At 31.7% G+C, this 26,976-nt stretch overlaps 2 protein-coding genes across 4 annotated transcripts; both read left to right on the forward strand.

Moving 5' to 3' along the window:
* Window positions 1–444: 444 nt before the first annotated feature.
* LOC128171760 (uncharacterized) lies at window positions 445–13,425 on the forward strand. The gene is made up of 10 exons (XM_052837538.1): window positions 445–821; window positions 7,383–7,616; window positions 7,768–8,028; window positions 8,798–9,064; window positions 9,223–9,516; window positions 9,955–10,254; window positions 10,654–10,950; window positions 11,684–11,803; window positions 12,140–12,328; window positions 12,494–13,425. The coding sequence occupies exons 1-10, from the start codon at window positions 764–766 to the stop codon at window positions 12,667–12,669; spliced, it is 2,196 nt and encodes a 731-aa protein (XP_052693498.1). The 5' UTR covers window positions 445–763; the 3' UTR covers window positions 12,670–13,425.
* A 1,138-nt stretch (window positions 13,426–14,563) lies between these two features.
* On the forward strand, window positions 14,564–26,686 carry LOC128171785 (D-beta-hydroxybutyrate dehydrogenase-like). Of its 3 annotated transcripts, none has more exons than XM_052837573.1 (9): window positions 14,564–14,663; window positions 19,527–19,690; window positions 19,887–19,999; window positions 20,183–20,305; window positions 20,679–20,782; window positions 22,871–22,943; window positions 23,517–23,578; window positions 25,195–25,245; window positions 26,374–26,686. In XM_052837573.1, the coding sequence occupies exons 2-9, from the start codon at window positions 19,533–19,535 to the stop codon at window positions 26,464–26,466; spliced, it is 777 nt and encodes a 258-aa protein (XP_052693533.1). In that variant the 5' UTR covers window positions 14,564–14,663; window positions 19,527–19,532; the 3' UTR covers window positions 26,467–26,686. The 3 variants fall into 3 exon arrangements, with proteins under 3 accessions (XP_052693533.1, XP_052693534.1, XP_052693535.1); XM_052837574.1 differs by having other exon boundaries at window positions 14,566–14,663; window positions 19,522–19,690; XM_052837575.1 differs by lacking the exon at window positions 14,564–14,663 and adding an exon at window positions 17,252–17,368.
* The last annotated feature ends 290 nt before the right edge of the window (window positions 26,687–26,976 follow it).

The raw sequence follows: 26,976 nt of genomic DNA on the forward strand, positions 1-26,976 counted from the left end.
TCCTTAGAATATCTTGTGTGTTAATTTTGTAATGATCTGTTTATATTTAAATTACTTAATTAGCAGTGTTTTAAGCTCACCAGCTGAAAACAACATGACAGGCGCAGTGATCCCTATTGATGGGGGCTTCACAGCGGCCTGAAACAAAAGAAACATTAGAAATTTGATGCAATCTATAAAAAATCATTATTATACCAGGTAGAAAATAAAATTCCTACTATACTTAATGAAGGAAAATTTATGATTAATATTTCGAAACTGCGGAAGCAACAGTAAGTAAAATTGTCAGAACATAATAGTTAAAAAAGTTATGTATAAAAAATTATCAAAACACATTTTTGAATCATTTTTAAGGATATTCAATTGGCAGAGAGAGAGAGCGAGAGACACGGAGAGAGAGAGAGAGAGAGAGAGAGAGAGAGAGAGAGAGAGAGAGAGAGAGAGAGAGAGAGAGAGAATGTGTGTGTGTGTGTGTGTGTTAATAATATATTTTCAATAAAAGTTGAACTATAACTGATTTTTACAATTATTTCAAGAGCTCTAAATACCATTTTGTGATTTCCTGATTATTTTTGTCGGATTGTATTACAGTCAAGCGTCAGTAATTAGCAAGTGCTTCCTTGTTTTACTAATTACGATATACGGTTTCGTATTTAATGACCGAGAACTTTATATCACTAAAAAATAACCGTCAAATGTAGGCGTGTTAATTTGTTAAGAGGAAAAAAATGAATTTACAGCGTTCATCAACATATTTGAAAAAATGAAACCAACTTCGTTTTATATATTTCTATTACTTGTTCTACTAGAAAGATCAAAAGGTAAGTTTTATTAAGGTCTTCCGTTTCCAACGGAAGACCTTTCTATTATTGTGCGGGAAAAATTATTTTTCTTTTTTTTTTTTTTCTTCCTAGACGCGAACTTTGAGGCTTCATATCTTGCTTATTTCTGAACGGTTTTTGCTCAAATTTTCAGGGCTAATGTACTTTACAAAACACTATCTTAAGCAATTCATAAAATTTAGAATTCACCTTCCGTTAAAGAGTTATTCCCCTTTAAAAATTTTTTAGGGCCTTTTGTTTCCAGACAAAGGCTCTGAGACTATGATAGCAGGGAATGGGAATCCAACGAATTTGAATAACAGAGAAATTGTAGTTGTGCACATCTGTTTTTGTTTTAAGATTACGTTTTTTATTTAGGAAAAGGTAGGGGATCAAAAAACAGGATTCAAAAAAGTGCGAAAATTTAGACATATTTTCCTTTATATCTTTTAAACGAAAAATATTTTGTTAAGACATGTAGAATAAAAGTTGTGCAAAATATAGAGGGCTTTCATTTGACACCAATAAAAAAGGGCTGGCCCCTTAAATTAAGGGCCAATGGCCCCTAAAAAATTTTGCTTAATAACTCAAAAACGGTTAGGATTTTGATATGGCTGTCGCTGGAAAAGTTGTTTGTTGGGATCTCATAAAGGTCGTTACAATGTTATTTTGTATGTGATTTGTGTAGTATGAGTGTAAAAAGCTTTACATGTTGACATGTACATGTTTTCATTTGACAAGTTAACGAAAGTCTTTGTGCGTACAACTGGCATAAAGTTGCCGCAGAAAGTATGCTGGTTTATACAGGAGGCATTAATTCATAAGAATTTTTGTTGTTGTTGGAGTATACGCTTTTCCTTTAGGAGTTAAAATTATTGTTGTTAAGTTCTTGTAGTGCACAATCATTAAAAACGGCAATTGTAAAACAAAACATTCTTTTTCTTTTCTAGTAAACCACAAAATATGGAATTAAAAAACTCTATGCATTACATTTTAGTTATTAACTCCATGCATTTAAAATCTACCTTGAATCAGAGCTGCATGTGTGTGTGTACCATTACGTAAGCTCTCCCTTGCCCGCGGCCGAGAAAATCGGTTACCATGCTCGCGGCTGGACTACCTAGCGGTCAGCGGTTATCTAATACACGAGAGTTGCGTCTCTCACATATGAGTTTATGTAGCCGCGAACTCAAGAATTGTTTTAGTTTTGATTACGCAAAATCTTTTGTGGATTAAACGATTGGATGTCAAGTAAGAAATAGTTCATTTAATTAATAAAAGCAATGTCATTCTCTAAAGCAATAATAGACATAGATCAATTGTGGGGTTTAAGTTTAAAATATATAACTTCTATTTGATAGAGTTAGGTCATTATACTGCAAACTTTTCAAATCTTCCTTGGTTCTGAGCTGTGCGATTCTGTGCTTTGTACCTTTACGTAATCTATTCTTCGCCCACGGCCGAGGAGATCAGCCACGGATGCATTACCTAGCGGTAAGCGGTTATTTAATACACAAGATTCGCACACCGCGACTTACACTTACATGCATATGAACGTGTTTGAGTTAATATAGCCGTATATACAAGAACTGTTTTAATTTTATGTTATAAAAGTTTGTCCTACTTGTATATATATTTAATTAAATATTTGAGTGTAAATGAATATTAATGAATGATATTACTCCAAATCGGAAAAATCGTTAGAATAAACTAATGTTTCGTTTGTTTAAGTAAAGTACTTTAAAAACTGTACAATTAATGTTTTAAATCAACACCCCCCCTCTCAAATATTAAACCTTTAAATGATGATCATCCCTCGCACATGGCTGAGGAGATCCGGCGCGAGTGGATATTAAGTGATCCGCCGTCGGTTCGTGTTCTTCTACATGTACCTTATGACGCGTTTATGTTTCATATTTTGCACGGACACAACTATATTTTATTATGTTTTCAACTATTATATTGGTTTAAGATGAAAAGATAAATTTATTTTACTTGTACAGTTGATTAAGCATTGGTGTATACGATAGCGTACAAGGTAGTTTAAAAATCAAATCAAATTATAATGAAAGTTCCATGTTACATGTTTGCGGTAGGTGCTAGCACGATAAAAGAATGTCCTGAGTTGAGACATTCGATGATTATTTAAAAGAATATTCACATGAGTTTTAAACAACTTTAGATTAGATTCTATCGGTCACATATTAATCACTTCTGTAGTTTTTCTACATGTTCGTTTCATTATGGAAGCGAACTCATTGCTGCCCCCCCCCCCCCCCCCCCGCCCCCTCCTCCCGCCCCGCTGACAGGAGCTCGCGCTGTATTTTTTTTTTTTTGGCGAAACGATATCAAGATCTGTCGAAAATCATTTTTGGTGGCTTCTTCTTATATGTAACATTTTGTTTCACTTTCCCAACCGTTTGTTTATTCGGTCAGTCTGTGTTAATTCAATCGCCACGTGCGACCGAGAATCTTGTGTCGCTTCAGCGCACACAGCTCAGAACATATATAGCCCCGGGTCATCAATTGTTATGTAATTGAGTAACAGTTGGAATGGTGCTTTTACTACATAAAATATAAATAAAAAATCATCCAGAAAAAATGTTACCGTAACTCAATAGTCAATACCAAAAATAAAAATCCGTATGATTACAAACTGAAATCGGTTTTTCAGTATTCGGCGGGATTTGATTTTTCTTCTAACATTAGTATTTTTATTGGTTTCAGAGAATACGATGTAAAAATACAAACAGGAAATAAATCTGATATTATTTACATTGATAATGTTGAAAAATATTTAAAATTAAATTAGTCACATTCGTTAGAAAACAATGTTATACAAACATCCGATAATTTTTTTCCTATGTCGTATCATTCGCGTAAATAAATATGTTCTGTACATATCCATGTACCTCAGAAAAAATTCAAATGATTAAACAAAAAAGAAAGTTGTAATTACTATTTCGGATTTTTTTCAAAGTAATTTAACATTGTATTGAAAAGAACAAGAAATAAAAATGATTTAAATTTTTGACTCAATCTTCGTATATATTACCGGCGCTCCTTACATGTATAACGGCGTACAGTGTATATAGATTATCATGATCTATTTGAATTAAGTTCCATTCGTAAAGATTCCCATAATAATTAATTGCATGACTGTGTACATTGTAGGCAAATCCCTGTGCGTTTATTACGTCTTGTTTTCCGTTAACAGTGGTTTAAGTAATTAAAATAATTACTTGTAAAAATATCTGTAATCGGGATTCCAAAGAACTTACTTCCCGCAATTCATAGAAATGATCAGTATGTTTTCTTTCTATGTTTAAATTTAATTTTGTTCAAATAATTAATAAATTTTCTATCATTTAAATTGTGTGCTTCATCAAATACTGATTCCAATTACCTTGAAGTCATTAATTTTTCCATTGGCTATTGACAAAAAAAGAGACGCTTGACCATCCAATGAAAACAAATACACAGAGTTTGATTGACAGGTTCAGCCAGGTGCAGGTCTCACCCGATGTCCGAGGTTATGTGTGTCGCGAGTGGTCTCAATAAGAGTTATCGATGTAAATAAATTAAAAAAGATACATGCTTATCAAAACATGCTCGTGTAAGTTAAAGTTGATTAAGGCTTGTTCCAACAGAAATCATATTTTGCTAACTGTATTTAATATTTTTTATGTATAGCGAATTTTAATATTGTACAGTCATTTTACCGGTAACGAATCAGTATGCGGTTTCTCGTGCATGCAACTATTGTTATCGGAATTCCAAATGTTTTTATTTTTTGTTTAAATCGCGTTTCCCTTCTAAACTGTATCAAACCCGAAAAAATAAAGGATGAATTACGGAGACAGTAATTTCAACACCCCCTCCAGTTTCCTAGTTTTGAATTCGTTTCCCAGTATCGAATTAAGCGCCCTTTATCACTTCTGACCGAATATTTTGAGGCGAATTAATTTCAAAAATATACTAGAGGTACATGTTAATGGACTTATAAATGAACAAGGGAAAACAATTGTGGGAATATGTCATTTAAACAAATTATATGATCGTTATTTTTATCATACCGTTTTCCGGTCAAATTGAAACTGGACTTGAACAGTTTTCATTTCCGTTACTTTATAATATTGAATTTTCATACAAACACTTTATAGTAGTAATTGATGATAAGTAGTTGCCATTTTCCTTTGTTTTTCCCGTATATCTATCAATTTTTGCAGCCAAATAATACTTCTGTCGCAATGAACCGTAACTAGGAAAACTACACGTGGTTCTATTTGAAGTCGTAATTTCATTCAAAGCTCCATTATTATTTGCTATGATGTATTATCTTTTTAAATGAATTATATTTACTAATTATTCACTAAATAGGGATCAATAACAAACTTATTTTCATAGTTAGGCTTAATTGTTTTCACACTTTCGTTTTTTCTGCTTTGAACATCCGGCAGCCCATATCTGGGGCACATTTTTAATTTGTAAACAATTCGGTAAATAATCGTGCAAATGGCAAACACTGATATAATATTTATTTCTATGTTATAATCACCTAGCTAGAATTTTTTAAAACCTCAACTTTGTCTTCCACCAATAATTTTTCTAAAAATTATTCGATACTGGCAAATATTCGTTACCGGTAAAACTGTACCAGTACTGAAACATCGTATAAAACGTTATATATACATGTACTCTGTAACAAGTCGTCTTTTAATACATATACCTTTCTTTTGTTTGTTAAAAATAAATTCAATTTTGTAAAAAGATAAGTATATCATTTCTTCTAGATTTTTTTTTCATGAAAATACCTACAAGAGAGTTTTGCCAATCACAAACAGTTTAAAGTACATGTAATGTAAAACACGGGCTCCATTTTGAAACAAATTGTCAGAGAGTTCCGAATGAAATCTGATAAACGTTTCACATGGTTCTCGCACGCTTTGCTCGAAACGATTTAAACGCATTGTCCGAAATTCTGCACGCTTTGTCCGAAACGCTAAACGGTTTACACGAAACGCTTCACGATTCACACGAAACGCTAAACGGTTAATACGAAACGTTTTTCGCACGTAAGTCGCACGTTTTTTTTTTGTTGTAGTAGTACGTTTCAGGGTCTGTAAATTTTGTCAGCACGCAACAATTCTTAATTGCACATTGTCTTCAAAAATTTACAAATATTTAAATAAAGAAGTTATCTTAGAGAAAAGGTTACGTGTTTTGTAAACGGGTTCGGTTTAAAATAAAAAAAAAACCACAATTCCTGACATGACACATGAGTACATACTGTTTATTACAATGCTTGCTACCCTCTGAAAATTTAACTCGCCATTAAATATCTCATTTTTTAAATAATGTTTGTTACGATTACATAAACTGTATGCGACAAATAGTTTTCTTAAAACATTTTCTTATTTTCTTTTTCAAAACACGTTTTATATGCAGGCTTTCAATCACAACACGTTTTTATAACAAAAGCAGAACTGAAAGTTTAGTAATTATAATCGTTTGACACCATATCACATATATTTTCAACTCGCAGCAACAACGGAAGACCTACTCGTGGCTTTGCCACGAGCTCTGCTCTAGTATTTATTGATATTTTTTTAAAAGTTAAATACTTATTCATCATATCTGTATTAAAACAAGTTGCAACTGCATTTAGTCAAATTAATATGCATATACTTATACGGTAGTTTTTTTATATTCTGAAAACTGCTCTCAATTTGTTGAAAATATTGAGTTATCAAATAAAAAAAGATTGCTATGTTAAAAAGTTCACTACTTTGTAATTATTTTCTTTATAAATCAAGTTTCGACTGAATCAAAGAAGTCTAGGCTATATACTGTACTTTTGAATATTATTAAAACATCGTTTTGATTATTTTTAATTCTTGAGTTAACAAAACAATTGAATCCATAGGCTAGTGTTGGTCTTTATCATTAACAACAATATAATCAATTTCATTTTGGCAGTGAGAGTAATTCATTGCTACATATTGTTTTGTTGATACCCTTTGCGATAGATCAACATTTTAAAAGAATGACTGTTTCAGTCTTATAAAATTAAATATCTAAATAGCTCCCTGTCATTTGATAAAACATGTATGTAATGTATTGATTGTAAGACTGTTTAAATGAACGGTGTAAACTAAATCCGTTCAAAATGAACGTGTTTATCATAACTTCTCTTTAGGTAAATTCTTACATTACAGTCTTGCTCTTCAGTTTATAATTATGATTTCAGTTATTTTTGTTCCAGTGTTTAATTGAAAAACAAATTTTTTTTATGTATGATTTCTTAAAAAAAATTGTATATATTTTGTGCAAAGGTGACCTTATTATTTATTAGATTAAAAAGACTTAAATTCAAAATGGTAAATAATTTGTAAATGTCCTTTAATCAACAAATACAATTTTATATATACATTTGTAAACGTATTAAACAATTCAAAACAGAAACATGGTTTTTTTTAATTTCGTTTTTAACATAATGGAAAAAACCCGCTAAAAACCAACAACAAAATACAAATTAAATTCAATTTAAAACTTTTACAGGACAATCATTTGAGATAAAATCCCATTTTATGAATGGAGATATGATGTTCACATGGTCACATGAATCCAAATACCATGACGTAAGCGTGACGTGTGACGGACGTCACTTGGGATTCACGAGAGTTTATGATAATAAATTCGTCCTTAAAGATATCCTTAACTACAATATTGTCGAGGTTCTTGTTCGTGCCACGATTCACTATACATACGTCGAAAGTAGGATGACTTTTCATCGTAAGTGCGCTATGTTTCCATGTCATTTTTTTCCTTATTGAAAATACCTCTATCAGCTTAACTTAAAACGTAGAAAAATGACATTGTAAAATTATTATTTAATCAGAAATACGTATACCAAAGACACTATTTTGATTTTTTTTAAATTCAGAATCAGTGTTAGAAGTGACAGAAGGAAGCAACGTGACGCTGTACATACCAATTCCAACCAAAGCTAAAACGTTGTTTCAGCTGACAGATTCTGGTGCTAGCATGCCTCGTTACGCTGTGTCTGCAGAAGAGTTAGCAGCCTCAGCCGGGTTGTTTACATTTGTTTTATCAAATGTTTCAGCGACTGATGCAGGCTACTACGCATTAGGATACGATGTTCAGTCTTGTAGAACAAACCATGGAGTCGTGCTTGTAGTCAATGGTAAAAATGATAAACTTTGTACTTGTGTGTTTACTCATTACATATATAAAAATGAAGCAAAGGTGCCTATAGTATTTTATTTTCATATTTGTGTTTAATAAAAGGATACTTACTCCGATATGTGTTGGCAAATTAAAAAAAAGGTCAACAATTTCAACTTTGAGTTTTTTAGTCATGCAAGCACATTAAAAGGGGGGGGGATCAAATAAAGTTGGAGAAAAGAGTGAAATGTTCAAATCGCATGGAGACAAAAAATAACTGGCGGGTTTTGAGATTAAATTCCAGATATATGTTTGGAAAAAAAGTAACTATCAGTTAACTATAGGCTTTTTTAAAAATGTATTAAAACAATTTGTCTACTCTCAGTCCTTATTTTTGTCTATATTTCTGTCTGTAAATCATTAAGTAAAACTAAACGTATTTTTATACACGAATTGCTGTGAAATCCAGCGCTTCCGGAAAATGAAAGGTGCCCTAAAGTGCAATACCTAAAACGCTCTTCTATGAAAATTTGTCGGGAATACACATATTTTTCAAACCGATTTTTTTTAACTTGAACCAGGAAGTACATTGACCACTAATATTAATGAAACTATCATAACATTAACATATCTTTGAACAATTAGTGAACACTTTGTTTTTTGCTTTGAAATTATTCTACAATACTTGATTGAATTTATGATTATTTTGGCCAGTGTATACAATACTCATTTTTTTAAAAATCTTATCTTCGTTTCAACATTTACATTTATTGCAGTTTAATTTTCAGCTTTGCCAGACAATCCAAAAATCACAGGAATACGAAATGTACCTATTGGTCAATCAACAATACTCAAATGTCATAGCATATCGCGGTCGAGGCCACTTTACTTTAAAACATTTCCCGCCATCGTTTATACGTGGATGGTGAACAATACAGTCGTCCAGTCTGATAGCCAGACACTGACCATGAACGTAACTTCCTATACGTATGTCCAATGCCAGGCTAGAGAGCAGTTGACATCAATAAGTGACATTGCTTACATTCAACCTCTGTGTAAGTAAATAATTAATGTACCAACACCAGGACAAAAAGTCATTAATCAAATGCCAAAAACGTATATTCTTGAAACTCACTTTTACTCCATAAATCATTTGTATTTTTAAACATTGGTTTATTTCATTTAAAATGTTGTACATTATTAATGTATACAGATGGTCCGGAAGCTGTGACGATGACTCCCGATTTCAACACAAGTGTAAAGTTGCATAATGGTGCAAGCTTTGGACCTGTATCCTGCATGGCAGACTGCAATCCGCCTTGTACATTCCAATGGAGAAAAGTGAATTTGGACGGGACAATCGATGAAGTTATATCAACAGCAAATTTACCACGACAGACTGTTAATAGCACGGAACCTCTGAAATACCAGTGTGTGACAATTAGTGATTACAAAAACAGTCGTGGTTTAAATACAGTCTCAACGGAAATTAACATAGATGTACAGTGTAAGAGTGTTATAATTCAATTCTGGTTGTAACGCGCTTTCTGATTGGCTAAAAAACATTTTATATCGTATAAAGCATGTTGCCTACGTCATGTTAGACTAACGTCAAAACATATCAATCTGCCTGACGTTATGGTTGAATCTTAAATAATTTTACCTCATTTTAAAGGTCAAAAGGTAAAATATTGTTACTGGGTTATATAAAACAAATACGATAATTTAACAATAATAATAGCCATAAAAATCTCTTCCTTTTTTCATATATACATTGTATTGTTATTTGACACAAACCAGATCCTTTACACCCATCGTTTAATTAAAAACTTTTTAAACTGGAAAACTTCCATCCAACCAAAACGTTGTTATTAATATTTTTACCAAAATAATTAAATATATCTCGTTTTCTTTGAATCAATGAAGCATTTGATTTTACTTAAAGATCTTGCTAAACCGACCATTCTCGGAATCATAAACGGGAACATAATCACAGAAAATATCATCCAAGCCAAGGAGGGAGCGTCTGCTGTAATTCAATGTTCGTGTGCAGGCAATCCAAAGCCCAAGGTTTATATCACCAGTAATGATGAGAAAGGAGACATTTCATGGTTACCAAGGAAAAAAGCTGAATCTGTGTATAGTTATCATAAACTGAAGTGTGAACACACGCAAGAGTATACTTGTGATGCTTATAATGACCAACTCAATCATACCGCAAGTTCAATTCATCTGTTCGTAGAATGTAAGTAATAATTCATCTTCCTGGCAGTTTGGCATACAAAATAGTTATCTCCGGTTCATGCATAGCAAAGTCGTAAAATTCTAAGCAAGATGCATGTAGACAAAAGCAATGGCTTTGTTTTGATTATATGTTAAACACTGAATAGATGATCAATATTGGTATCAAAATACACTAGATATTGCTTATAATTTATGTTTATAACGAATCAGAAAGAAAGGAAAAAAAAGAGAGAACAAAAGAAAGAAAGAAAAGAATTGCTTGAAATATATCCTTTACTTCTAAAACAAACGTTTTCAAACAATGTGTGCTCGGTATCTTTCATATAACTTGACAACTTGTAATTGCATTTTGACCGTAACTTAAACACAGTTTTATTTTTTGAGGAATTATTTTTTCAAGGCTCTCCAAGGTTAGACGTTAATAAATCGTTTCCTCTGCATTATCAAGAAAACATCGACGGGTATGTTGTTTTAAAAGCTCCGCTGATCTCGTACCCAAAGCCAAAAGACGCCACTTGGTTTGGACCCAGGGGGGAACAATTTAAACTTGACACTGCCTCAACTATTAGCCAAGGGGATAAACCATACCAGTTTTGGATTCACACTGAGATTCATATCATTAATGAATTCTCTTTTGGATATTATAAACTCTTTGTCGAAGGGGAAGAAATTCAAACTATTATAATAGAAAACAAAGGTAAACTTAAGATATATATATTTATACTAATCTCATTATATTTCATCTCCCAAATTCTCCATGAGTCTACTCCGCTATGTTTTTGCAAATATAAAACTTAAAACAGATTGTGTTGAAAAATAGCATGTATTAAAAAATGCCAAAAGTATAGAAATTATACAATGGTAACACTTGGTAGAAAAAAAATATACAGCATCTGCTACCAAATAAAAAATAAAAAGTAAAAAAAAAAAACAAATCACCCTTGTCTTCTTTGGCATATCACAAAATAATGGATATGAAAGCATATGATGGAAAACGATTCTTGTATTTTCTGGGTTTCAAGCTTATACTTGTTAGGATATCCATAACTTTTATAATTGAATAAAAATGCCTCTTAATACATATTTTACAATTTCTTTTCAATGATTAAATAAAAACAATAAAAACAATAGATATAGGATGTAAACAAATGGAAATAAACGGTCAAGTACATTTTATTTTGATATTGAACATAATTGTAAGTGCCCAATTTAGATGTCGACATATATAATTATGAAAACAGGAAATAAACTTGTTTTATTTTAAAAACAACGACACGTCCACTTGTAAATATTATATCTTTGACTGAATTTAATAAATTTATGTGTTATAGAATTTCCAGACCGTTTTTTTATCAGACGGATTGCTTTATATTGTTTTGATGTTTTATAAAGGGTTTAATGCTATATTTTGATAATGTTGTCTATTCCAGAGTCTACAAGTTCCGGTTTAATGGCTTACTTATCGACTTTGCCGTTGTTGACACTTGTTACCTTTGCTCTTGGAGGAACCATATTATTGTTCTGCTTCATATCCACTCTCTGCTACATCGGTAAAACAAATATTGCAAGCTTAGACTTCATTGAACATCGAAAAAAAAATTTAAAAAAATGTTTATAGGATGCATTTAAAAAAATATTGTGCTTTTAGAAGTACATATAATGAAAGTTACATGCTATATTGAATATTACTGCAATTTTTTCCATATCATAGTTTTGATAATAATTAGGTAAAAAATAATGGTTACATATTCATACAGCCATTCATCTATCTATCTATCTATCTATCTATCTATCTATCTATCTATCTATCTATCTATCTATCTATCTATCTATCTATCTATCTATCTAAAATTGAACTTTCAATGATAAAAATTGTCAAAATAAAGGAAGGAAATACAAAAGGAGACGAGGACATCACAATCGGAAGACGTCTGTTATTTCATCGGAACTGGAGACAGGACCAATGCAAAACGGGACACAATCCTTTCAGAGATATTCACCGATCCCCGGTCGTGGAGTTATTGAGGGCGACTACGAACCCATTGACACTCTTGACGATAGATCATATCTTTCCGGTAACATATACATGTTTTTTAATTTGGTGATTATTATATTGTTAATATTGTGATATAAACGAGCAAAAAAGTGCTTATAGTTTAGGAAGCTGTCAAAATTACTCAAAATATTTGTGCTGATTTGTTTAAAATATTCAGACTGTTTTTATTCTACTTTCTCGATAGTGTTTCATAAAGGAGATGAAATAAAGCACTCGCAAGACGAATCCTCTTTTAGTGAGAATACATCAGAAGCAGAGACATGCACATACGAGCTTGAGGGTCGTATCTATTACTGCGTTACAGAGACATCCAACAGTTGTAAAGAAAAAGGTGAATATGAAAAACTTCCAACCACCTAGACGAACATTAAATGAATTTTCTATGTACGATTTTCGATTAAAATAAAAGATGGAAGTATGTAGGTACTTTGTGCGAAAACAAAAGAAGAACACGAATTTTTGTTTGTTTTTTGTTTTTTTGGTTTGTTTTGTTTCTGTTTTTTTTTTTTTTTTTTTTTTGTTTACCTCTATGCCATACAATTGTGAAATGTATTCGCCGAGTTTTTATTACATACAAAAAACGGTGTTTTGTTTGGACGGTGTGCATTTAACGTCCCACATTTTAGCCATTGAATGATAATAAAAATGTTCACACATTTTTCTATTGAATGTTAATTTGTACTTATACATATTGTTTGTCCTATATCCGTTCATGCAAATGCTTTTAATACCGCACGTTAATGCAATGGGATGTGTGTTTTTTTCACAACCAGATATGTTATCGGACCGACGGCATACAGAAATTAATATTCAGTGTGTATACATATTCTCGTCGAAATATTAATGTTTAGAAATATATGTGAGACATCGTTTAACAGTCACACTGTACGGTTTTAGACAGGTATATCAATAATGACTCTAACAGTCATAAGGTACAATTAAGTGGACCTTTGTAAATAAAAACGTAACGCAACAAATATTGAGGGGTATTTTTCCCCAGTCATGTTTAAAGACATCTGAGTTGGCTAACTGGCACAGGCAGATTCATTTTATGCATTGTAAGATTTGGCTCCTATTTCACCTTGCATTTTATATACCTGCTACGTGCGCTTTAGATTTGAATGCTCATTTACAATGAATGCCAAAAAATAAATTTTTAAAAGTGCTTCAGGTTTTTGCTGCATTAAATGTATGTATGTAGACTTGCACAACTTTTTTCCAAATGATAAAAAAGTTTAATGTTGTTTTCTTTTATCGTTTTTTTTTGTCAAGTCTTATCCGTATCACATCTAGGTGTAACATAATTTTAAATAGGAGTTTTAACTTATTTGCGTATGTCTTCGTGATATTGCGGGTTTTTACTGTTAACATCTATGTTTGAATTATAAAAGCGTATTTAAGAGAGAAATGCTAAATTAAAGGGGTTGATCACTTCACTGATGTATCAACATACCGAATTTAACAAAAGACAAAAAATATGAGAATTTGAGCGGATTATATTCAAGTTTGAAAAAAACCAGATGATCATTTTAGCTATTCTTAAAGCAAATGATCACTGATTAGTGTGTCGGTGTTTCGTTTGTGTAATCAGGCCGTGAGATAAAGTTTTCTATTTCCTTTAACGCTTACAATTAAGTGTATCGGTATTTCGTTATCTAATAAACCCTTAAAGGGGCATGGTCACGATTTTGGTCAAATTTTGTTTTTCTGTTTTTGTCATTTGCAATGCTCTATGAAAGCATTTCTAATGATCAAATGAAATTTGGGTGCCCGTCGATGAGTTTTAAGCAAGATACAGGGCTCACAATTCTTCGTCATGTAAACAAGGCTCGTGTCCTGTTTTTGTTTACATAGGTTCAATATACCAGTAAAAAATCTTTTCAAGATGATTTGTCTATATTCTTATTCTTTTTAAGCATAAATAAACAGTTCCTAACCATAAACTCATTCATTTTAGGTATAAAACTGGAATTTTCACTTCAACGTTCAAAATGTAAACAAAAGCTTTGTTTACATAGCGAGGAATTGTAAGCTCTGAAACTCGCTTATATCTCAACAAATGACACTCAAATTTTGGTTGCCAATTTAAAATGCCTTACTGAACCATTCTAAACATTAAAATCGAAAAAATAATATTTGACCAAAATTGTGACCATGCCCCTTTAAATGCGCCTTCTATTTGTTATAAACAGGATACAGTATACAAGTTATTTAACACGTATAGCGATAATGTTTAACTTCGGAATCAGAGCATGCATTTATGGTCTCGTTCTTTTCAATTCGGTCAAGGCTGTATGGGTTCAGTGACACATAGCACATTTACTAGTTAAACACATTCGTTTCTTAATCCCCAGGTAAGCCAGTTACATTTACCTTTGTTTTTCAATGTATTGCTATTATCTTTAAGTCAAATCTCAGCCACACTCTACTTTAGATTCTGTTGTATCGTTACGTGATAAAGTTGACTTGTCAAGATACAGTACCGTCAACGCGGATCCCGTTTTTAATCACGCTCCCCCCGCGGTTAAATCATCCCGGTCATCGCTGCAGCCATGTTTAAACCGCGGCGGTGTGACCTACCGTTGAACAGGGTGATCGGAGATTTTTACCTTACGCTATTAGACAATAAGACGGCCACCTTATATTAAGGATCATTATTTACTGGTAATGTCTAATGAATTGCTTCATTTCACATTAAATGATTATGTATTAAATGCACGTTTTCAAAACTCTCTATTAATTTTTAAGAAATTTTAATTAAACAATTATATGCACCCGTAACAATTTTCATGTAACGGTGGATAAAGGTATTATTTCGAAGACATTTTATTTTAATCATTTTCTTAATATAATCTACATGTAGGATAAGATAAAAACTAAAAAAAGAAAATACTTATTTTTTAAACATTTCCGACTCTTAATATTTTTAAATCCATATCAAGAAGTAGCACGTCTTACGGCTTGGTCTCTCGATGCTCAAGACAGTAAATGTTATACTATAGTCCGTGACAAGCACATGCTTCACAGTGAACGTTTACCTTACGATCAACGACATAAAATGAAAATTTTTCCTTACTCTGAAAATACTGCATGATATTATCATTTTATGTGTGTCGATTATAAATAAAGGTGCTAAAATATGTTGTAACAGTTGCTAATAACGTTTTTCGTAGCCCCCACCCCCCCCCCATCTTGAAGTTTTTATGACTGTCAAAGTAGACTGTATTTAACTTTAGTCCCAATTGTTTTACACAAAGATGTGAAACGATCGCACTGACAGGAAATCCACTCTACGCTTGAACGCACAGAATACACAGGTACATGTATAGACCGGTGGGTCATCCGTGAAACGAGTGACCACAAGGAATTATACCCGTATCAAACAATTTTACTAATAGTAACAACAATTATTGTTTCATTTTACTTTGTTCTTAAATTGTTAAACGTGTTTTATGATGTTCCTCTCCGCAAAAAAACCCATTAAACCTTCAATATGAAGTAATCGAGAGAATGAAAATTAACAGAACGAAACTATTTTCTTTTAATTCTCTTTGATCCCGATAAACCAGTACTTTATGAATTTAAATATAATATATTTTAGTTTTATTAAGTAAGGTAAATTAAGCAATTTTTTGAAATATCGTTAGAGATATCGTATTATCTCGCACATACCCACATTACAAATGGAATACACGCATTCCGGAGTTTTGTTTAAATGTTATCTGAGTAGCTGGAGAAAAGAAGACAATATGTACATGTCTATAGTCTGTTTAATAATTAACCAGCAATTCGGTAGAAACTACTTATCTTGTGAACATTATTTATTTTTTATTCAATATTATTTCAATAAATCAATTTTTCTATAAACGTAAACTACTATCTTTCTTTTTGTAATTATTTAAAGTTTTCAACTATCTTTTTTATTTTACTGCTTAACATTTTTTGAATACAGACTATAGACAGGTATATTTACATATTGTAAAGGTATCACATTTGACTGAATGCGAGAATACGAGGTGGGGATGACCCCCGTTTTTACCGTGGCTAGACCTAACAATTACATGATCTTGCGTAATATCCTTAAGCGCTTAGCACATTAGATCAACTACTTAATTATGATTTCGGTGTTGTAACGGGCTTGCGGGAGGTGTTGGGAATGAGGGTTTAGTCCTGGTCTCCATCTCTCTCATCTTCACTCGAAGTTCCCGGTCAGACCCGGAATCAAGGACAACTGCTCTGTCAACTTCTTTGGCCCGGCCCCACTGACATCATACTCCTCACCAACAGTGATCGTAATGTCACTCTCACATCGGAAGTATACACGACTCCGCACTTGAAAATTGTCATCGCACAAATACCGCACAAAATGTCTATCTTCACGCACACCAGAACGCCTAGTCATTGTTTTATGAATATCACAGAATATACCTGTATATATCTTTTCAGGGCAACACTTAGTTTAAAACTGAATAAAACCCGTGCGATGTGAAGAATCATACAATTTTAATTATGAGTACCTTTTTTCTTTGTGTTTTGATTAGGAGAACTGATTTTCCCTTGAACATTTAATTGTGAGCATGTGTTTTATAAGGCTACAACTAGTCGGTCTACAGAGCTGGTTAAAATCAATTTTCCGAACAAATTATGAATTTTTTATCAAAACAGTGGCGCTTGTTACAGCAATTATAAGGACGTGATTTTCCGTAATATGAGCGATTAAGCCACTTTTAAAATTTGAATGAATTTTAAACAGCAAATATTAAAAATAGATATTTACCTTCAAAATATGTGATTTTCTATAAAGGGATCATGATTATCTTTATGCATTTGTTAACTTACATTTATGTTAAATGCATGTTACATATTTTTTTTTAATCGAGGGCGATAACTCGTGTTCCTTTTCGATACTTTTTAACACCGATCGTTCAAACCGCGGGGGTGTTGTCATTATGGGTTATTGAACCGCGGCGGCACGCGGTTTTTACCTGAGACAGGTGTTTAAACCGCGTTGCAATTTGGACAGCGGGGGTGCACGGAAAATACGGGATCCGCGTTGACGGTACTTTAATTTTTGATTTTTCAGTCGCTAAATTAGCTCAAACTTTATCCATTATCTTATTGCTTGTAGGTAAAGTTTTTAACACCTCAAAAAATTGCATATTATGAAGACACATAATCGATACTGTAGTTGATAAATTATTGTTCAGACTGGCCTATTTTTAGACGTTCAATATTAAAAAGGGGTTTACCACAAATAAAGTTTGCAAGTACTTCTATTGTACAAGCACATTTCAGACCCAGCGATTCTAACGTTTCGAAGAACAAAAACAAATAGTAAAGAAATTTGATTTGTGATGCTATCTAGGCCAAAGAAGAGGGACAATGAGATTATAACGAATCTTACATTCTAATCAACCTTTCCCCATCAGGATGGAAACACCAAATATCTATCAAAAGAGGGATTTTTTTAAATACCTATACCACTCAGTCAACAACTAAATTTTACTTTTTGCTTTAATCTGGAAAGGCGAATGGATGTCAGATTTATAGATTCAGTTACATTTGAGTCATATCGAAACTATCATGACGACTGAATAGCATTTATTCAGTTTTTGAATGTGCATAATTAAAAAAAAAGTTTATTTGTGACAATAAAACCCCTTTTCCAGTACACTGGTAACAACGTTATTGTTGACGAACGACACGCACAATTATGATACACGAACGACACGCACGATACACGAACGATCACGCACGACACAGAAACGCTCACGCACGATACACGGGCGATGACTAACTTACTGAATGTTAACGATACACGAACAATAACGATAAATCACGCAAACAAACAATTCTGCACCATAAAACACGCAAAATCAACAATACTTTTTAATATTAGAAATAAAGAAACGTATTGCTTTAATTTATATTACAATATGCTGGTGTTTTTTTGTTTAGTTTTGTTTTTTTTTAAAGCGGCATATATACAGTAGCCATCCGCTGTTATATTTGTACACGTAAACAATATTATATAGGATTCAAACACAAATTATTCTTTTGCCTCCATAACGAACATAGCCTTATCATGACTTAAAAAAAAATAAAGAAATAAAGAACATGCATAAAATACAAAAAATTGTACATCCGAGTTATTGTTTATGTAATCCGATTCCCTTGTGTTTGATTTATTTATGCGAGATATAGGTCAATTTGTTACCTTGTTCAAAAGAATTTGGATTTTTCACACCCCATATTTTCACAATTTACGGTACATAATTGATTTTATTCTATATATTCTAAATTTGAAAGCGTCTAAATAAGTTAATTTTTCTTTCAAAAGTTTATACAATGTACAATGTACCAGAGGAGAATGCGTATCGTATTCTCATTTTAAAAGGAAACTGGGGGATAGTTGTTTTGTTTTTAACGGGGGATGGGTAAGCTTTACCGCTTACATTCAATGTGTCTCTCTTGAAAATATTTTTAAAATTATGTGTCAAGATGCCATAGATGCAATAAGTGTTTGATTTAGGCTGATTACAAAAGTATGCAAAACTAACTCGACCAAACAAAGGATTGACTGAGTTGTTGAAATACTTATCTTAAAATGTATTTAACGACGAAAGAGAGAATAGCTTAAAATAATCAGCACGGACAAGATACATAAAGATTACCAATTTTCAATGTTCTATAAAAAAAAGTTTTAAATTCACATTGTTGCATTGTTTAAATAAAAAACTACAAAACGAAAAAAAAAACCCGCACAGTCATTCACAGTAAAAAAAAAACAACAAACCACTTTTTTTCTGATACACGCACGATCCCGCACGTTAAACGAACGATCACCAACATTACACGAACTATTTAACACGATTGGCTTGTCAACAATAACGTTGTTAGCACTGTATAACGGATAAACAAATCATATTTACGGTCGAAGATAGTTTGTATTTAAATTTGTCAATATTTTAAGATTCTGATATACATGCATGTTAAGTAGGAAATGATTAATTAGGTGCACCTCTTCCGAATTAAATCTGTTATTTCGGTTAATCTTTTAAATCAATATGACAATTCATGGAATTATTTACACAAACAAGACACAAACAAGAGAAGAAAGAAAACCCAACTAAATCAAAACTTTGTTACATTGAGCTACAGTTCAACTTATCTTAATCAATATATTACACCTTAAAATAAAACGTTTGCAAGACCAGGTTGAAATGGAACTTCAAGGCAGAACAGCACTTGTGACGGGCTTTGCTGGCGCCATTGGATCGGTGATTGCTAAATCTTTAGCGAACGCCGGATGTGACGTCATTGGGGTGGACAAAGTGAAACATGATATTGTACGGATGTCCATCGATGAAATAAAAGCAGAGTAAAGCAAATTTATTTTGAAATATTTAAACATAGACGAATTAAACTGATTAAGTTTTGGTTTTCTGCTTTAAAAGTTAAGATTTTGTTTTCCTAATCATAAGAGAATGATTATAAGACGGAATGCCAACATATCATTACACTCTATAAGCAATTTAAAACATTTTTTGGGTTATATTTTCCCATTTTTTCCACAGAAGTAAACGAGATCTTAAATACTTCCAATGCGACCTTTTAAACAAAGAAGACATCCGCAAGGTTTTCCAAGATCTGAAGTCTGGAGATGTTGACATTTTAGTTAATGCAGCAGGTATATATTCAATCTTTTTGACACATCCATCCCATCCATCCATCCATCCATCCCTACCTCATTTATTTCTTTATCGGTCCATCTTTTTATTAAACTATCCTTTTAATAATCCATTCATCCTTTGATTCATCAACCCAGCCAGCCAAAAATAATTTACCAAATCATTCAGTTATCTTTCTACAGGTCGAGTATCTATCAACAGGGTTGAAGATTTGTCTGATGATGTTTGGGATGAAGATATAGGCGTCAATTTGACTGCACCATTCGTATTGATAAAACTGGTTATTGGCTTAATGAAAGAAAAAGGTAAAATATTAAATTAAAAAAATATATGTATTCTATATTAATGTTTTCAACCTGTGTTATATTTAGAGACAAATTGCGTTACTCTTGTATTTAAATTGGATGAAAGTGGTCTATTATTAAAAATGAGCGAACAATTGCCTCAGGTTATGTTCCGACCGTGCAACGGTAGAAGTAAGAGTAACTACTTAACAGATAATATATGCAACAATAGAAGCAAAACTCGTCTTGTTGGTGTTCGGCTTCTAATACATTGTGCATAAATGTACCAGAAAGACGATTTTTATTTCTATTTATCAAAAATAAGAGGCAGTTTTTGTTGTATAAAATATAAATATATTTTTTTTCCGTTTTTGCTGTTTTTTTCTAATTTCAGGTTGGGGAAGAATTATAAACATTTCTTCAAGTTTGGGAATAAAGGCAACAGGAAGTATATCAAGTTATATTGCCTCTAAGACTGGTCTTATTGGACTCACGAGGGTAAAACTTCATTTTTTTTATAAACATTTTCTAAAAGCCCATTTACGTGTTGTTTTACTATGTTTTTTTTAATGGAATTTTTGATGTTCTGTTTCTTAAACATTTCCTAACAGCTTCTTTAATAGAGTGACTATGTAATAAAATTGTTTACCTCCAGGGGAAAAATTCTTGCCTGATTTTTGAAATCATGAAAAATCAAAGTACTGGAGTACTGACGGGAGTTGATTTTATCGATTTTCATTTATTTAAAAAATCAACTTACCTTGCATGGCAATTAGAGTCTAGTCTATATTTAAATTACGCACTTTTTCATATTATAAATTACTAAAACTTTTCCAGCAAAAATTTCGAGAAACCCCATACGAATCATGTGTAATATTTAAGGATATATTTCAAACTATGTATTAGTAATCGAAACAATTTTAAAAATTGTATGGATCCAAGCACTATTGACATCGAACTCTTTATACAATCTTGTTCAACTATACGCTCGGCTGTCTCCGTTAATCTCAGACAAGCAAGAGAGCCTCTCTGCTTGTCGGAGATTTACGGAGACAGCCGAACGTTTGGTTGAACTGTATTAACCTCACTAAACTCTGGCGTAGGAATACATGAGACTACAAAAATATCTAAATTGTTTCGTATTATATAAAATCTGACTATTTTCAAAGTGTTTATAGATAAGTTTCCTTGATAAACAATGCTTCAGCATATATTACATCGAATTTTTCTATTATTTTCAAGAACTACGTCTTGTCAGCGGTGATGTTTTGTGCTTAGGTCCAAACACTGTTTCACTTTCGGTTTGCCAGAGTAACTGCATAGGATAGTTGATTAAAATCAACTCCCAAAAAACTAAATGAAAAATTAATATTAAAATGTTAGGAATTCATAAGTTTGGGAGAGTAGAATTGTTTTTGAATCATTTTTCACAAGTGTTTATAAATCGTTAATTAGTTTACCACGAAAAATATATTGGAGATATCAATTCTACTTATAGTTTGTCCCAAGATATTTATTATGATATGATGATAATGTGAGCGAAGTTATCTTGGGAATTTTCACTTTCATCAATTTCAGTTGCACAGATATGTGTATTTTTATTATAAATCATTCAAATATGCAGCATAAATATCTTGGGACAGACTATAGCATTGTTCGTGGAAAATTTCGGTTATCATTGCCAATGAAGAATATGTTTAAGGAAGAGAGAAAAAAAAATTCGAAGACATTCGGACTAGCGAACATAAATCTTAGTTAAAATGTTGATAGAAAATTAAAAGATTATTCAAAAATGTTTTACCAAAAAAAGCTTATTTTATATCATTGAAGTTTTCAGTTATTCTTTTGGTAAAGGAAAATGTAATTTCTCTCCAAGAGAATACTTTAATTATGGTTTATGGTTTCAACATCTATGACTTGATGTACTTTAAGTTTAAAAAGGACCATATGTATACACATCCTTATCGTGTTGTTCTAATACTTGCTATGGATTTATTATAAAGACAAATGTATAAGCGCATTTTCCCATCACGTCTATATGAAACCAACGGCAATATTAGACTTTGACCAATATTAAACTGTTATTAGAACAGATTTCAACATCTTTAAAACTTTAAAACGCATCAATAGTTCAGATTAATATAATCTTAACACAGAGGATCAGTCTGGCCTGATTTAGCAAAAAATGGTGGCATGGAAATATATCTGCTATGCATTAGTACGTTCTTAGTCAATCAAAAATAGGAACCCATTAATAGTTATCCGTTATTTATTGCCATATATATGTTTTCCATTGCTTTTTCACTTTTGACAAAGAAAAAATAATAAATATATGCACTGATCGCATATTGTGGATTCATTTAAATTCTTGGGGGCCAATGTTCGTTGATCGTGGGTTTTTTCTGCCTATTTGTGGGGATGTATTTCGTGGATGTGTCGTTCTTTAGTTTCAGTAACGATGATAACTCTTTCTAAATTTGTTTTCATTGAGGATGTAAATTCGTGGGAGAGGGATACCCACGAATACCACGAAAATTAAGCCACTACGAATGATTATAATTTCACACTATTCTTTTATGTTTACAGGCAGTTGCTGTAGAGTGTGCAGATAAAGGCGTGACATGTAACGCCATCTGTCCTACGGTTGTGGACACACCATGTAAATGCATTACGTCATTAACTGTTTGTTAATCGTGATCAAAAGTCAGTTTCTTTTTTTGTTATCATAGTAAGGTAACTTGATTCTTTGATATATCAAATGTTTGTCGATAGCTACAATTCAGCCTTCATGATTCTACTTTCTCTAACAGTACATGTAATACAATGTGCCCATAAAATTGTGAAATATTAGACCTGGTCTTGTGTTGATTTTTTGTTCATTTTTTGAAATGATAATAGATATACCTTTCCAATCATTCATTTAAAATAGAAATCACATCACAAATCAACTTTTGCATTTGAAAAACGAACACAAGCATATTACAAACATACTTTATTTTTTCAGTATGTCAGTATATGTTTCGTGTTTTGGTCGGATGGGGTATTTATCCTTTAAAACACCGTTTATTAGTGAGCGTATTTGATACATTAGACATACATTGTACAATGTATCACATTTTAATTTTTTATCTACCTTTAAGCAAGTTTCTTAAAATACATATGTAGGCATACAATACCACATATATTTCAAGTTCTGGTTTCTAATACATTATGAATTTTATTGCATCTGTAGTTATAACATCTTTTATGGAACACCAACAGACAGCTACGGGAAAGAGCTACGAGGAAACAAAGGTACATTTTTAGAGTAACTTGCATCAAAATATTTTACATATAGGTCTATGGGCACACGAATATTGCGGGTTTTTTGTTGTATCAAACGATCTCAAATAATCGATATGAAGAGCATGTCTGAGAGAAAAACATGAAAATGGTCCAGAAGCTTTTGTAAGCTCTACGTGGTATATATGTATATAATTCATACAAAGTAACTTTTCTCATATGATAAAGGTATAAGTGCATGGGTCTGTTACCAAAAGAAGCACTACGGACTCCAAATGAAAACTGTAATTACACTGTTTTATTATTTTTTTTTGGGGGGGGGATAAATGACACATCTGAAATGAATTCAAATTCTTAATTTTTTTTTTTTTTTTTTTTTGTTTTTTAAAGAACATGTAAATACTTATTAAACATGTAGTCAATACAACTGATCTTCCTTTAGACTAAGATCAAAAAAGTCATAAAATTGAAATTGTGCCCCATTGTATATGTTTGGTGGGCTATAAAGCTTAAGGTCAAGATCTAGTAAATGAAAGATGTCTACAGGTTTAGGAAATTCAAGATATAAATTCTTTTAATGATGCTTCATAACAATATCTTTGTTTCATAGGGTGTACTGGGGCTTAAAATGTTGGTAAACACTATGGAAAATAATGTTTTAAACAACCATTTTCTACCTTATATGAAGGGTAAAAGTAAGGAATCGAGGGGTTTTGTCCATTTTTGACTAATGAAATATATCTGGAATGCCTACAGTTTCTCCAAAAATAGCATCAAACAAGCTCTTGACCTTCTCTCTAAAAAGATGTCAAATTGAGTATAGGTACAGGGATTAGTTTTCCCGTGATTAAATATAGAATGTCAAAATATTGTTTATTTTTCACATAATTCCTTTAAAGCCATTAAATACAGGAAAAGATTCATTAAATTGATTATGACGTCATAATGGTTCTAGCACCAAAAAGACACTCTAAAATCATTTTCTAGATCTTGACCTTAATTATAAATTTAAAAAAAATACAATCAATGTAAAAAATTAATATTAATCATCTTTAACATAGATGCAAAAGATATAATTAAGTTATAATGCAACAATCTTTTTGTAATGATGAAAGATAGCCCTGCATTTTTTTTATTACATGTACCAGCGTCCCTTAATTTGCAATTATATGTTTAAAAATATATTGTTGTCACTTAGAATAAAAACAACGGACGAAATGTTTAAATGTGTTTTAAACCTTGAAACATCATCGATCTTTAATATACAAAGCCAAATGAAAAAGTCTATGAACCTTTCTGAACTATTTAAAATAAAAAGATTTTGCATGTTTTTCTCTGAGACAATCTTTTTAATTTTACAAAACTGATAGTTAGATAATCATATTCGCTAAATCCATTATGCAGATAAATGACAGCGAACATTTTGCAAGACGTTAATGTACAATTCCATTTATGCACAACAGTAATAAAATCATGTTCTGTAAAATTAAATTATTGAATGCTCATTATCTTGACTTCGCCCATACAATTAGTAATTACAATACTAACTGTAATTATAAAAGTTTCCTCTTTGCTTAATTAGAGTTTTCTTTTATTTTTAAAGTTCATTATTTTTTGTGTTTTCAAAGGAGGCGGCTAGACAGTCACACCCAACAAAACAGTTTACTACACCTGAACAGGTAAATATAGTACTTAAGCACTTACAATCACGAGGTTTTTTAAATCACAAGAACAAAATTAAAGACACATTAAGAAAATGATCTTTTAAGAATGTTGTCATTGCCATTTAAAAACCACTTTTTTATTCTTTTGATAAAAATCTGTGTCTAAAATATATAGAAACGCATATCTATTTTAAATTAAAAGTTTCAAATTGTTTTATACACTAAAAGTTTAGTTTGTGGTTTAAATATAAATCTTTAACGCTTAAGACAGGTCTGATTGGTAACATGTCAACCTTTTTTTATTTACTTGACATTAGGATGGGAAATCTTGAACGATGTTTAAAACCCCGTTTTCTTTCACTGAGGACACTACATCACTATATAGCTATTGCATTTTGATGACCCTAAGGACTTTCCCAATTATAAACCATTTCAATATTGAGAAAAAAGTGATTAATTAAACAAAAGAAACAATCAATCAATTAATCAATTTAATTCATAATTATCTGCAATAGTTCTTTACTTAATTCTTCATAAAAACAAACAAAACCCCAAAAAACCAAAAAACCAAAACAAAAAAGAAAAAAAAAAGCAAAACAACAACAACAAAAACAAAACAAAACAACAAAACTCCCCACAAATATTGCTCTTTAACAATGTATCACCCCCCCCCCTCAAATTTAGTAAAACAATCGCGGCAGTTTTTTTTCCTTATTTCTCACCTTCCTGTTGCTAGAACCATTAACAGTTTTTCTTTTGTTTTTATCTTCTTTTCTTTTAATAACATGGTTACTGATTGATTTTTTTAATGAAGAATAGAGATGTTGAAACGTGCCTAATGTCGTTAGTTCACATTGAAGGGGTGGGGGTCTTTCAATTGCCCTCAATTATTTTTTAATTTCAATAAAATCACTTACAACTTTAAGATTTAGTCGAAGGGAAATCGTTTGAATCATAAACCATAAACTAAGTTATTAGGCGGAAATACCTTAATTTTTAAGAAGAATTAGGTTTTGACTTTCTATATTCATTATTATGTTCAATATGGTATGTATTGTCAAATCAAACTTGAAAAGAATATTGTTGAAAACACACCAACATTGAAGTTGCATTGCTGAAAGATCGGTATTTTTTCCTATTTAGATAGCTGACTTAGTGGTGTTCCTTTGTTCCCCAGCAGGTCAGAATATGACTGGGACAGCTATTCCTATAGATGGCGGAGTAACCATCGCCTAAAGAAAATACGGCTAAAAGCGACACCTGTGTAATGTAGAAATGATATGTACATACAATCACCATTTCGTGTACTTTTAATTAAAGCCCGTACAATCTTAAATTCAAAATCACTGAATATAACTCCCACAGTTATATAGTGTTATTAAACACATATAGAGTGTTTGCAATGATGTTCACACATTCGATTAACGAAAACTAATAAACTTTATCATAGACGAGAGGATATAGTTTTTTGTTCGTTGTTCAAACATTGCTCACATTTGTAAAACATTTAAACAGATCATCGAAAGATAGATATTTTTGATTGCCAACACTTTTTGTTTTCTTTCAAACTTTGTCAACTGGGATGCAACGGTAAAACAATGTGAACATGATGATGATAACATTAATTCATCTTTAGGATTTATCTCTGTTTAAAACAAATTACTTTAAAAAACTTAAATTAAATCTGCGTTCAGCATACGTTTGAAAAATACTCCTTCCACGGTCATTTAAAGGAAAGGTTATCAC

This window comes from Crassostrea angulata, chromosome 2, assembly GCF_025612915.1.
Source record: "Crassostrea angulata isolate pt1a10 chromosome 2, ASM2561291v2, whole genome shotgun sequence".
NCBI lineage: Eukaryota > Metazoa > Mollusca > Bivalvia > Ostreida > Ostreidae > Magallana > Magallana angulata.